Source organism: Myotis yumanensis, unplaced genomic scaffold (assembly GCF_028538775.1).
Source record: "Myotis yumanensis isolate MYYU_CA2020_CCGP unplaced genomic scaffold, mMyoYum1.0.hap1 SCAF_3, whole genome shotgun sequence".
Taxonomy (NCBI): domain Eukaryota; kingdom Metazoa; phylum Chordata; class Mammalia; order Chiroptera; family Vespertilionidae; genus Myotis; species Myotis yumanensis.
In genome coordinates, this window is record NW_027223754.1 from 162,665,574 (window position 1) to 162,679,234 (window position 13,661).

Below are 13,661 nucleotides of genomic sequence, written 5' to 3' on the forward strand. Positions count from 1 at the left end.
GCCAGCTGAGGTGAGCAGTGGCTTCTCCTCACTGAGTCTCCAATTCTGTGTTTACATTCAAGTGTGGGGAGCATGCCAGGCTTCTAAGAGTCTGAGAATGAAAGTCTGTGTGGGGTTTGGGTCCTTCCAGATCTCAATGCCACTACTACCTATTAAGGTTGATCAAATGCTGCTCTCCAGGAAGGATCATAGGCTTTCTTGGCCCATTGTAGTTGCATGCTGGGCACCCTTGCACCTGGACAGAGCAAAATCTCCCCATGAACTCAGTTCCTCCAATCTCCTCTTCTCAGAGTGAATTGAAGAACATTTTCCAAGCATGTGAATGTGTCGGGAGCCAAGAATTCAAAAAGATAAAATGGGCCTCCTGCTGCTGGAGCTCTCTGCAGTGAGAATGCCTCCCAAGCTATCTGGTTTTACACAAAGTGAGGAGCACAGCCCCAATTCAGTGATGTGCTGTCATACAACATACTGGTTAGGATCCTGTGCATGGTAGCTCAGTATCCCCTGTTCATGTTCCAGCCATGCCACTTACCATCTGGGTCAACTTGGAGCAGGCTATTCAACCTCTGTTTCCTCATTTTAAAAATGGCTAGCATAACAGCATCTATTTCAAAGTTGTAAAAATTAAGTTAATACATATATGTAGAACAGTGCCTGGCCTGAGGTCAGTTTTCAATACATGTTAACTATTATTATTATTATTATTATTGTTATTATTACTATTGCCATTACTGTTATCCAGAAACAATTTTGGCTTCTAAGATCAGGCTTTCCAGACTCCTTTCAGATCTACATTCATCTCTCCCTATAGTCTAGTGTGAGACTTGAACCACTGGTCAAGTCCTACTTCCACCCCTTTGCTTTACAAAATGTATGAAATAGCTTCTATCTGCTACCTCACTGCTTTATGTGCTTTTCAATGGGCATGCACATGCCATCTGTTTGCAACTGTTTTTTGTTGCTGGTGTCTCTGTCTCCTGCCCTGGCCTATCTTTGAGGAAAAGGAACAACTGAAAAACTGAGAAAGGACCTGTCTTTCCCTTCTGGTCCTTCCAGATCACTTACCCTCCCTCCCCCCATTCTTTTCAATGACAGCTTCTCTTCCTCTAATATGAATGCAGTGCATTTATAAAGCCAACATTTAATAAAAATAGCTTCTTTTGATTGATCACTTATTCAAGCCTGGCTTGGTGTCAGGAGATAAAACTTGGTGAGCTCTGGAGTTTGGAGGGCAGATCTCAGAACCGGGCTGGAGAGCTCCTTCTGAGACCAAGAATGGGGAACTGCACCTGTCATGCCCGAGAAGAGTGCCTTAGCTTACAAGGGCAAGGCAAGAATGGGAACTTGCATATTTTTGTGAAAGGAGGTTATGAAATCTTATCAAGAAGCACCAGGTAACAGGTGTAAGGTCCTCTTTTCACAAAGTCGAAAGCATGTGAAGAAAGATTTTGTCCGATAAAATGATTGCCACATGAGCAATCTTGCAGGCACAGCAATTTTGAGAGCCATTCTGGGAGTGAGCGGTGTAGTGTTTATTGTATTGTTGAGGCTCGTAAAAATCTTGTATGCCTGCAGGCAAGCCAAACCCTTGAGTAGCACTGCATCCCGCTGACTCGAGGACCAAGCCCAATCACTCCCCTGTATATAAGGGGAAGTTTCTGTGCTTTGAGTAGAGGAGTGTTAGCTCCTTCCCTTTCTCTACTTTGCTCCTACTCTCTTTAAGTCAACATGAGTCGCCACTTTAGTTCCAGGTCTGGGTACCAGAGTAGAGGAGGCTTCAGCTCTGGCTCTGCTGGGGTAGTCAGCTTACAACGTAGGGGCACTAGCTGCTCTGTGCGCCGTAGTGGAGGAGGTGGTGGGAGATTTTCAGGTGGAGGATGTGGTGGAGGAGGCGCTGGTGGTGGCTTTGGAAGTCGAAGTCTTGTTAACCTTGGTGGCAGTAAAAGTATCTCCATTAGTGTGGCTAGAGGAGGTGGACGTAGTGGTTTTGGTGGTGGCTATGGCAGTGGTGGCTTTGGGGGTGGTGGGTTTGGTAGTGGTGGATTTGGGGGTGGTTTCGGCAGTGGTGGTTTTGGCAGTGGAGGTGGTTTTGGTGGAGGTAGTTTTGGGGGTGGTTTTGGTGGAGGTAGTTTTGGGGGTGGTTTTGGGCCCGTCTGCCCCCCTGGTGGCATACAGCAAGTCACCATCAATCAGAGCCTTCTGCAACCCCTCCATGTGGAGATTGACCCTGAGATCCAAAAAGTAAAGTCTCAAGAACGGGAGCAAATCAAGTCACTCAACAACCAATTTGCCTCCTTCATTGACAAGGTGAGTTTACCTGCTCTGTGCACTGGAAGAGCTGCTCCTGGTCCATTTGAGAGTGGCGCAGCCAAGATGTGTTTGGGTTTGAGCCTCAATTTTCTGTGTTCAGATAACTAAAACAGTGTTTTGTAGAATTGTTTTCTACGAGATGTGTTAGAAGTATGCCTGTGAATGATGCTAATGACTAAACTCTCTCTTGGATAAAGAGGTCTGGGGTCTACATAAACATGGGTCAATTTGACATCACCTTCAAGTGTTTTTTAATTCAACTCCTGGGCTGAATTGGGACTCACAAATGCTGAATGAAGATAACAGAAATGGGGCTAACTCAACCTTCTAGGGTGCAAATGAGAACCCTGGAAAAGTTTTCCAAACCATAAAAAGGAAGTTGAGTGTAAACAGAGGCATTGGGTTTTATAGCAGAAGGTATGGAGTCAGTGCCAAGCATCTTTTGCTGCCAGAAGGGGCGGTCCGCCCTCTGAGAATTTTACATTGGTACCATATCAAGGGGGAGATTTTTTTGTACTTATATTTCCAAGTATCTGCTCTGAAAAAGAATGTAAACCATTTTTTAAAACATTTTGCTCATTCATCAATAATAATGTCAACGCAAGTTATCCACAATAGATTTGAAATTCAATTTGGGATTTTTTCCAATATACATTTGAACTGTGTGTATGTTCAGGGAATGCAAACCAATTTTTATGGTAATTGGCTTAATAATTGGAAGGCAAATCTCTTAAGTGTCATGTATATCTTTCAAAGGGCAGTTGCAGTAATTTTACATGTGCTTTGCTATTTGGTTTTTGTGTAGCTACTCTCCTAAAGTTCCAACTGAAATAGTACTATGATTGCCATTCTCAGGGAAATTAAAGCTTCACTGAATTAACAGTGAGTTGGGTTTTGTTTTGAAGATGATGCTAACTTGATCATCTTTTTTTTTTTCTTTCAATTTTTCTGTTCATCATGGCCAGGAAAATAAGAATCACAGTTCTTTCCTAAGTGAGGTTTGGGCCTTGTTATGTGGTAGCCCTTGGTGCTCAGTGGCCAGAGGCCTCCACTTCTGTATCAGTGAGTAATGAGGTTTTGTGTTCTTAGGTGCGGTTCCTGGAGCAGCAGAACCAGGTGCTGCAAACAAAATGGGAGCTGCTGCAGCAGATAAATACCTCCACCAGGACCCACGACCTAACTCCCTACTTTGAGTCATACATCAACAGTCTTAGAAAGAGAATGGACCAACTGAAGAGCGATCAATCTCGAATGGATTCGGAATTGAAGACCATGCAAGATCTGGTGGAAGAGTACCGGAATAAGTAAGGAAACCTGGCTGGGCAATTTTTGACTTTTGCTTTAAATATTTCCATCAAGTGGCAAGCTAAGACTATGAAGAGAATGTAACAATGTCTTTTCTTAGGTGAGAGGTAAATCAATTTGGCATTTTCTGAAATCTTCATTTTCTTAGAATCTGGAAATTCTTTAATGGTTATATTGCTCAGAAGAAAGGGGTGGCCAGAATGTCCTAGGCTAGTAACAGAAAAGCAGTGAGAAGCAGCGCTAGTTTTAGTCTAGAAAGCGAAACTTCAGGCCTCTCTCCTTCTCTGAATCTCCTATTCACTTCTGATTTCCTTGCAGATATGAGGAAGAGATCAACAAACGGACAAATGCAGAGAATGAATTTGTGACCATCAAGAAGGTCAGTAAATTCTGTAGGGTGGACCTTACATCTAAAATAAACAATAGAATAGGGTCTCTAATCACTAATCAGAAAGGAGCCACGATGTGGAGAAGCAGGTAGTGGGCCTGATGACTATCTGAAGTAGAGTTTTCCTTCCACATTATCATGGTCCTGGACTTACTTAGATTCCCTGCTTCTCCAGAGCCCTCACTACTTCATGTTTCAAGTGGGGAGGCAAGTTCTCAGCAAATCAGGCAAGCTCCTTTGTGATTGAGATCCCAGGGGTGGGCAATTTAGGGATTCTGATCCACCTGTGATATCAAGGTGTGGAACAGACCCCAAACACCTTTTCTGCTTGGAAAATCCCCTCACAGTTAGTAAGAGGGATTTGCCCTGGAAAGACTATGACTTCTTACTGCCTATTGCTCCTCTAGGATGTAGATGCTGCTTATATGGCCAAGGTGGAACTTCAGGCCAAAGTTGACAACTTGCGCCAGGAAATTGATTTCTTCACAGCACTCTACCAAATGGTAAGCCCTCTAATTTCAACCACGTTTACCAAGTGGAGAACTTTAAGCCTGAACCCACCTCTATCCAGAAGAATAGAGATATATTTTCCATCTCTTGAATGCTCCCTCTGTCTAAGTTGTTCTCTGTTTTAACACTATAAGACTCACTGAATTATTATGTCTTGCAGGAGCTGTCTCAGATGCAGACTCATATCAGTGACACCAATGTCATCCTCTCCATGGACAATAACCGCAGCCTGGACTTGGGCAGCATCATTGCTGAGGTCAAGAACCAGTATGAGGAGATTGCCCAGAGGAGCAAGGCTGAGGCTGAGGCCCTGTACCAGACGAAGGTGAATGGGCTGGATGTCTGGCCAGTTTTCCTGAAAAGTCTTGTTTTGTTATCCTGTGTTTTCTCTTAATATTTGTGTGCATGAGCCAGTGTATATGCTCTGTCACATTAATTGACTTTGCCCATCATCTTTAGTATGAAGAGCTCCAGGTCACTGCTGGCCAACATGGGGACAATTTGAAAACTTCAAAGATGGAGATTTCTGAGCTGAATCGGCTAATCCAGAGACTTAGAGCTGAAATCAACAGTGTAAAGAAACAGGTACTTGCTTATTCTTTCTACTTAAGAGGTGGTGAGAGAAAAGGCAGCCAAGAGGTTTCAGGCTAGGCATTTAGAAGAATGCCAAGGGGCAGAGAAGCCTTGACGCAGGGCCAGGAGAGGCTGCTGCATCACCTTTAAGGGCTTTTAAGGAAAGCAACATGGTGATGTGCTAGCCAGAGGCAGGGGAATGCATGAAGTGACTTAAGTTCTTGTGGTTCTGTTGGATCCAGAGTACTGGCCTCAAGGGGGTGGAGAGTGCATTTGAGATAAGAAGGACAAGGTGGGATTAGGTGTTAAGAGAGTGTGTAATGTGCTGGATTCTGCTTCCTCAGATCTCTGGGCTGCAGCAGTCCATCAGCGATGCTGAGCAGCGTGGTGAGAATGCCCTCAAGGATGCCCAGGGCAAGCTGAATGAGCTGGAGGACGCCCTGCACCAGGCCAAAGAGGACATGGCCCGGCTGCTGCGTGACTACCAGGAGCTGATGAACACCAAGCTGGCCCTGGATGTGGAGATTGCCACTTACAGGGCCCTCTTGGAGGGAGAGGAAAGCAGGTGAGAAAGGGACCCTGGGCAGTCTGGCTTCTTCTGTGCTTCCGCCCTGGCAAGTTGACTGCTGTTGAAAGATGCCGCCATGTGACTGCAGCTTGTCCTGAGCATGGGGACAGGAAAGGCACACCATGTGGAAAGACTTGGTTTCACTTTGGGAGCCAGAGTTCACATTGAGGGCTATAGTGTGGCAAGAAATGCTTTGAGATGGAGCAATTTATTCTTCATCTGGGCGGGCTCAGCTGTCATCCGGCCAAAGTCAATGCCTTTAGAGTAACCAGCATTAGCTAATTAGCTCTTGTCTAACTTATACGGAGATTTCTTCCTGTTCATGAGAAAAATGAGAGTTGTGGGAAGCCAGCGAGGATTGGATTCGTTTCAGATCAAAGAGGAGACCCAGTGGGGGGCTTTGGGTCAGCTGAGAGGGCCTGGGGAGGCGCTTGTGAAGCCGGAGGGTAATGAGGACTTGGCTTTTCTTTCTCTTCCAGGATGTCTGGAGAGTGTGCCCCGAACGTGAGCGTGTGTAAGTACAACCCAGGGGCCTGTGCAAGTTCGGCTGGGTGGGAATACGCCATGGGATTGAAGGTAACTGAGCGTCCTCTTGCAGCTGTGAGCACCAGCCACACCAGCATCAGTGGAGGTGGTGGCCGAGGAGGAGGCGGTAGCTACGGTTCCGGAGGCGGCTACGGAGGTGGTGGAGGTAGCTACGGAGGCGGCTACGGTTCTGGAGGTGGCGGCGGCGGCGGCAGCTACGGTGGCAGCTACGGCGGAGGCGGCAGCAGCGGGGGACACAGAGGCGGTTCTGGAGGGGGCGGCGGCAGCTCTGGTGGCCGGGGTTCCAGCGGTGGTGGCGGAGGCGGGAGCTCCGGAGGCCGGGGATCCAGCTCTGGGGGCACGAAGACCTCCGGCGGCAGTTCCAGCGTGAAGTTTATTTCTACCAGCTATTCCGCAGGGACCCGATAGAGCGGTGTTCTTTATCCTGTTAGCTCTCCCTCTCCATCACTACCAAATATGCTTGCAAGACCAAGGGCCAGCCTTACTGAAGAAAAACACCACCGATTACCTTGGTTCAGCCTATCTCCCCAGCTCTTTCCTTTCTCTCTGCTTCCCAAAGAAGTTTTAGAATCAGTGATAAGCTCAGTTCCTGCTATGACCTTTTGTGCTTTATCTCAGAAACAGTTCAGCCGTCACCACTGCACACATTACATTTCAATGCACCTCCTAAGTCAGCCAGAGGTGGGCAGGCTGGTTAGACCCAGGGCTTCTCCGTCATGCAATGAATGCACATGCTCTGGACAGCTCATTTCTATCCTCTCTCTTGCAGCAAGTTCTGTGCTGCTTTGGTTTTTTATGTACGGTGTCAGCCAGTTGATTGACTTTTGTGGAGAGGTCTGAAACGCCCGTTTCCTTGTGTTGCTGCAATAAACTGAATTTGAAATTCTCTGAGTCTCCAACTCCTTTGTTCCTGGCACTGACTATCCTGGATGGGTACTTTGTGGGAGGGAAAGAAGGCCCTAGATCCACACGGCATATGGGGAAGTTGGGACACACGAGGGGAGGCTGGTCAGGCAACATGCGACTTTAAAACATTTAACATTTTACTGGACAAGCTCTTTTCCAGAGGGTAGACATGTCATGGAGAAACAGAGACTGGGGTAGCAAGTTTCATTCATCTGAGAAGGTTTTCTTAAAAAGGGCACTGAACAAGCAGGTTGGGAAGGAGGGGTTTGGCACTGAGAAGAGGGGAAAGTACTGCATGGAAAAGTAATTGTTCATGTGGAAAGTCAGTGATAAGAAGGGAGTGGGTCACGCAGGGTCAAGAGCTACTACAGGCAGAATACATACAGATTTTGGCCTGGGGAGTGCAGGAACCAAGAGTGGTAGTGGAGAGGTGGATATCCATTCTCCTTCTCTTTCAGGCCACTACCACTATCCAAAGCTCTGCTTAATCTAAGATCATTTGTGGACACATACACGGTACTTATGAAGTAGTACAATGGGATAGCATGGTGGTCAGAAGCATGGACATTGGGATTCACATATGTGTGGATTTGGGTCTTATCATCATTTACTAGGTCAGTGGAAATGTACAAGTTATAGACTTCTTTGCATCTCAGTTTTATTATCTCTAAAATAGGGATAATAAGCCTCCTTTGTGGGAATTATTGTGCGAATTGATTACAATGATTAGCACATAGTAAGCACTCAGTGAGTCACCATTTCAACCGTAATGGTGGTGATGATGATGATGATCTGTCAGTTGTAACATTGCTGTTTGGTCTCCAGGCCATTCAGTAGATGTTGCTCTAAGGGAAAAATGAACATCAGCTTCCCAATACTTTTATGACCATGCAAGAGTCAGCTTCTTGAGGATCAGTTTTCTTGTTTCCAATTAGAAAAAATATTCTTAGCTTCAGTGTCAACTCAAGGGGAAAAGAGGATATAGATCAACAAGAGTATTATGTAAGTACAACTTGGTGAGCTCTCTCCCTCTCCAGCCACTCCTTCATCAGAGCTGCTTCCTGTCTGGGCTGACGTGAGAGTCTGGACAGCATGATAGTGGATAGAAAGATGGTGGACAGCAAGATGGTGGATTGATTCAAAGTTTCATTTAAGGGGCAGGCAAAAGAAAATAATACACAGCTTAAGGATGTGTGGATCCTTGGACAAGTCACTTGACCATTTTGAGCTCGGCTTTCTTGTAGGTTAAATGGGGAACAGAATATTTGCCTCTAGACATCAAGAGGATAAAATACATAATGTGAAAAGGTTTTGTGAACTCTGAATGTGTTATATAGAAGTAGGTAAGTAAAATTTAAAAGGAGTGATAAAGAAGTGAAAGGCAGTGGTTGGCTGTCAGGGGCCACCAAGAAGGAAAGGAACTTTATCTGGTCACTGTGGCCCAGTGACAGCTCCATAGGGACATGAAATTAATTTTCTTTTTTAAAAAGTAAAAGCATAGCATTTCTTTAAAAAATGTCTTTATTGATTTTTAGATAGGAAGTGAGGGAAGGAGATGGTTTACCTTTTTCATAGGAGAGTAAACCTTTGGGCCACCAGATACAGCACCTGGGACACTGTTGAATGAACAGTGATGCATTCTAGTACTCTGCCATACACATTTTCTAAATTCTTTCTAAGGTCACAACTTTCTTTAGTCACATTTCAGTATTGGGAATATCCATGCTCTTCTTGTTTGGCCTTGGGTTTTCTTTTCTTTTTTCTTCTTTCTGTTAACCTTCATCTGAGGATATTTTTCCATTGATTTTTGAGAGAGAGAGAGAGAGAGAGAGAGAGAGAAACATCGATGTGAGAGAGACACAGTGATTGGTTGCCTCCTGCACATGCCTTGAGCAGGGCCAGGGATCGAGCCTGCAACCGAGGTACATGTCTTTGACCGAATTGAATCCAGGACCCTTCAGTCCATAGGCCGACACTCTATCCACTGAGCCAAACCAGCTTGAGTGGACTTAGATTTTCTTGATAAGGTCAGACATGAAACAGAGATCACTATAATTTACAGCGAAACTTATCAAAACTTATAAGGTCACTAGGATCAAATGAAAACCCTGTATAAGTCAGTATATAATGTAAAACTAAATTAAGATCAAATGACCAAATACATTATTAGAAATACAGTAAAGGAAAAATATTGATTCAATTCAGTTCAACACATGGTTTCTGCACACATACAATGTGTCAGGGGTAAGGCTGAACATTGGGTACTATGATGAGTGTGACATGGTCTTGTTCTAAAAGAGCTTAGTAACTTGGGTGATGGAGACTATGTAAACATGTTATTATAAGGCACATGACCCATGCAATGACAGAAACATACACAAGGCATAGAAATGGTACATATTGACATGAGGGTGATTAAAAGTGATGCCCGGCAGGGTTTTAAAGAATAAATAGGAGTTTGTCATGCAGACAAGGACATTTAAGGCAGAGAAGGACATTTCACACAGCAAGAATAATATATGTAAAGACATGAAAGAACAAAACTACATAAAGTATTTGTCATCTGAAGGAACCTGAGTAAATGCAAGAAATGAGGGTGAAGACTCAGATCCAATTAAAAAGTCTTTGTAGGCATTCATTGTGGTCTGGACTATAATGTGTGCATCAGAAGTTCTCAGAAGGGGTTTTAGGACTTTACTGGCTTATTACAACCTTTATATACTGGGTCAATGAGAGGGAAGGGGATTGCTTCACTCATAGTTGAATAAGAATTGAGCATGAACCACAGTTTGGCTTGTACTGGAGTATTCCCGAAGAAATTTGGCCTGCCTATGGGAGATCTGCCCAGGGAAATTTCATTTTTTCAGGCATTTTTATGGCTGAAACAGCTGTGATAGGTGAGGAAGAGCCAATAAAGGAATTTAATAGAAGAGTGACTTGGTCAGATTTGTGTTTTAGGGGGATCATTCAGGTCAGATTGGAGGAGTCCATATTGGAGGTAAAAGACTTCTTAGGAGATTATTGCAAAGGTGCAGGCAAAAGGTGATCAAAATTTGCACTTCTGTTCAAGTCCTTAGAGGTGGTAGAGTGGCCAGAAATGAGAATGAGGATATACATTCTAGAGATAGTTAAGAGTCAAATCATTAGGTTTGGTGATGGATTGAATGCTGGGTGGGTGGGGTGAGGCAAAGGGAAGAGTCTAAGGTGGTTCCATGTTCCTGGCATGAGTAATACCAGAGAATATAGCAAGAGGGCTTGTGGGGATAAATGATGAGTTAGTTCTTTTGAGGTGTCTCTTCTCTATTCATATAATTATTGGCGTTAGACATGTACACTGAAGAATCACCAAAAATTGAAATTTAGAGTAAACCATCAGATAACTCAGGAAAAAGAGGTAGGGGGAGAATTGGAGAGAACTCAAGTAAGAAATCCAGAAATATATGGGAGAAACTTGATCAAGTGGAAAACATTTAAAGGACATGAGACCAATGATAATTCTTCTGGAGCTAACCAGCCAAGATACAGTACTGAGGTCCCTCAGATTTGGTGATGACTTCTCAAAATCTTAAACTCCAATATGTCATCCTTGGCTTCCCAGTATAGATTTGAAGCTTGGTGCTTATCCAACTAATAATATTCTGAAGTAGGGAAATCCACAAGCAAAAGTATGATAAAATTTTCCTATCCCCCAACACCGAGTTCCATTTCTCTGTGACAACCATAGTTTCTTGGGTACCCTTCCAAAGGTATCTATATACATGCAAGCAAAAATGTGCACATGTATTTATTATCCTTTCTCAGTTGTCCTTCCACCCTGGCCTTCCCACCCCAGCCGACATGACTGTCTCCACTTCATTGGGATTTGAATTGCACATTCTTCAGCAGATAAGCCTTTGGAATCTGGCTGTGGCTTCTGCCAGCACGGCACAGCCTATGACCCAACCTCAGAAGTTTGCCCTAACTTTAAGATATCTGCACACATCTCTTTTCCTTGGGTCTAGAAGATCCATGTGTCTCTCTTCTAGAGTCTCAGCTATAAGGATAGAATTCGTCTCTCCACCCATTGGCCTTGGGGCTCCCTTTGGGCTGTTCTTCTCCCTTGAATGGCCACAATGCTGCAGCCATCAGTTTGGTGGCCAGTCTTCCTTCTATATCTTGCCAAAATTTCTTTCCATAACTGAGAGATCTTGGATCCATCTAACTTTAGAGAAGAACAAACTTTCCACCTCCTTACACACTAACTGTCTCCTCTCCCCAAATTCCAGGCCCAAGACAACCATCTAGTGACCCTAGGAAAACAGTTAAACGACTGTTCTGCAACTCCTCCTGCAACCCTTGCTTCTCAGATCCTAGGCTAGTTTAGCTCAATTCCACCATCCCACTCTTTCCCTTGGGAGAGGGTCTTCTCTCGGCTTAAGGGCTGTTCACTAGCTCATTGGAGAGAGAATTCCAGGAGATGATCTTGAACGAGAGCCTATGGTTTCATATGGAATTTTAGGAACCAAATCCACAGGACAGATGCCACTGGAATGGGAAACTTCTATTGGTCCCTTGGAGGAACTATGAGGAAGTCTCATATGATTGCCCAATTTTATAAAAAACATGTATGAAAATTTTAACAGGGACTTTAATGAATGGTTCTTTTAAAAAGGATATTCTTTCTTTAGGTCTTGGTTCTTTAGGTATAGGTCAGTAATTCTAAAGATATCAGTTTCATTGACCTGTTTTATGACAAAAATTAAAGTAACACCCTTTTACTGCCAAGAAAAGAAAAACATAGATAGTATACCTTACAATCACATATAATTTAAAAATACCAACACAGTGCCATAACTGCAATATAAAGGAGGCACAAAAGGAAAAAATAGTGGTAATAATATTATATATATTTCATGTTGTAAGTTCTTAGGCAGGACTGTATTAGAAAACACAATGAAGCATCAGATGTTTGCACTGACAGGTACAATTACCATGTGTTTAATTACTAATGCAGGCTGGTGCAGATATGCTGTATTGGCAACTTAAATACAATGAACAACTTAGTCACTGATGACATAATTTTCCAAAAAGGTAAAAATCATGTAAAATTTCTAATGAAAATAAAAAACACTCTTCTCTTGATGTACACAGTAGTTGCATTTCTCAGCAACTCAGCATATATGAAAACTGAAAAAAATACTTTGCATGTATATGTGGTATGGATTTGGGTTCTGGGCTGAACCTTATAAGTGGTGGGGCTTTCAGAAGTTGTGCAGGGGGTCAAGAATAATCTGGATCTAGCTCAACAAATGTCAGTAACAGTCACTACCATCCCCCATATCACAGAGAAAAGCAAGGAAGTCTCCATAGAATCCAAAATTCCCTTTGGAAATACTGCTGTTTTGCCACATTTTGTGGCTAGGGACATTTTTAGAACATTGAGGTGAGACTACGAAGCACATATTTTCAATTATACACTTTTCTTTCTCTCTTTCTGTGTGTGTGGGGTGTTGAGGGAGAGAAGTTAGTTGTGGAAAGGCCATATCTCTGATAGTATATTATGTGGACCCCTGAATTGTATAATTATTTCCATTAGTCTCTGTTTCATTTGCCATTAAAGAAACGAGAGAGAGAGAGAGAGAGAGAGAGAGAGAGAGAGAGAAGAACCAATAACAGAATCCCAAGACCACTCTGCCTAGGACAAGACAATGACAGAGAAATCAGTAGAGTGTAGAGCAGATTTATGGAGGATGGAAGTAGAGAACATGGTGCCATGGAAACCAAAAAGGAAGCACATTTCAAAAGCAGCCATGAAAAGAAGTCAAATGTGAGTGGAAGTTCCCTGCAGGAGTTACACTTTGAGAAGAGTCTAGAAATATGGTCAGGATTCAGGCAGGTGGAAGGGATGAAGTGGGCACTACAGGCTTCTTTCCTTGTGAACAGGGCATGGCAAACAGACCAACTACAGTTGTATGCCAGAGATGTCCTATATAATAAAGAGATAGTATGCAAATTGCCCCTCACTCCATCACACCATCACAAGATGGCTTGCGCCCACAGCAGAGGCAGGGTTCCCGTAATGAGCCATAATGAGCAATCAGTAGGGACCTGAGGCTGTGTGGCACCGGGCCAGGGCAAGGACCTGAGCTGCACCCCTGCCCGGTGGGGATGGACAGGGGACTTTAGGCCATGCCCCCCGCCCCAGTGCCAGGCCGGGGGACCTCAGGCTGTGCCCCTGGCCTAACAGGGCTTGATGGGGGACCTCAGGACGTGCCCCTTGCCCTGGTGCTGGGCCAGGGGACCTGAGGGTGTGCTGGGAGATCTGAGGCTGGGCCCCCTGCCCAGTAGGGCTTAAAGGGGGTGGGGCTGGCCGGGTCTGAATCTCGCGTGATTTCAAGGTGCACATGGGTGGGCAGGGACTTGACTCTGGGTCCCGTGGTGTGGCCCAGACTCTGACAGGAGGAAGATTTTCATATACATTTTACTAATTTTCTTTCATCTCTGACACTTCTATTATAGAGAAAGGGCAAATAGCAATATTAAAATAGTTCCTCTAATTAATTCCCTTTTAATGTG

At 44.2% G+C, this 13,661-nt stretch overlaps 1 protein-coding gene across 1 annotated transcript; it reads left to right on the forward strand.

Annotated features, from left to right (window-relative positions):
* The first annotated feature begins 1,678 nt into the window (after nucleotides 1–1,678).
* On the forward strand, nucleotides 1,679–7,086 carry KRT1 (keratin 1). The gene is made up of 9 exons (XM_070410181.1): nucleotides 1,679–2,307; nucleotides 3,400–3,614; nucleotides 3,934–3,994; nucleotides 4,411–4,506; nucleotides 4,674–4,838; nucleotides 4,973–5,098; nucleotides 5,431–5,651; nucleotides 6,134–6,168; nucleotides 6,253–7,086. The coding sequence occupies exons 1-9, from the start codon at nucleotides 1,729–1,731 to the stop codon at nucleotides 6,606–6,608; spliced, it is 1,854 nt and encodes a 617-aa protein (XP_070266282.1). The 5' UTR covers nucleotides 1,679–1,728; the 3' UTR covers nucleotides 6,609–7,086.
* Nucleotides 7,087–13,661: the final 6,575 nt, after the last annotated feature.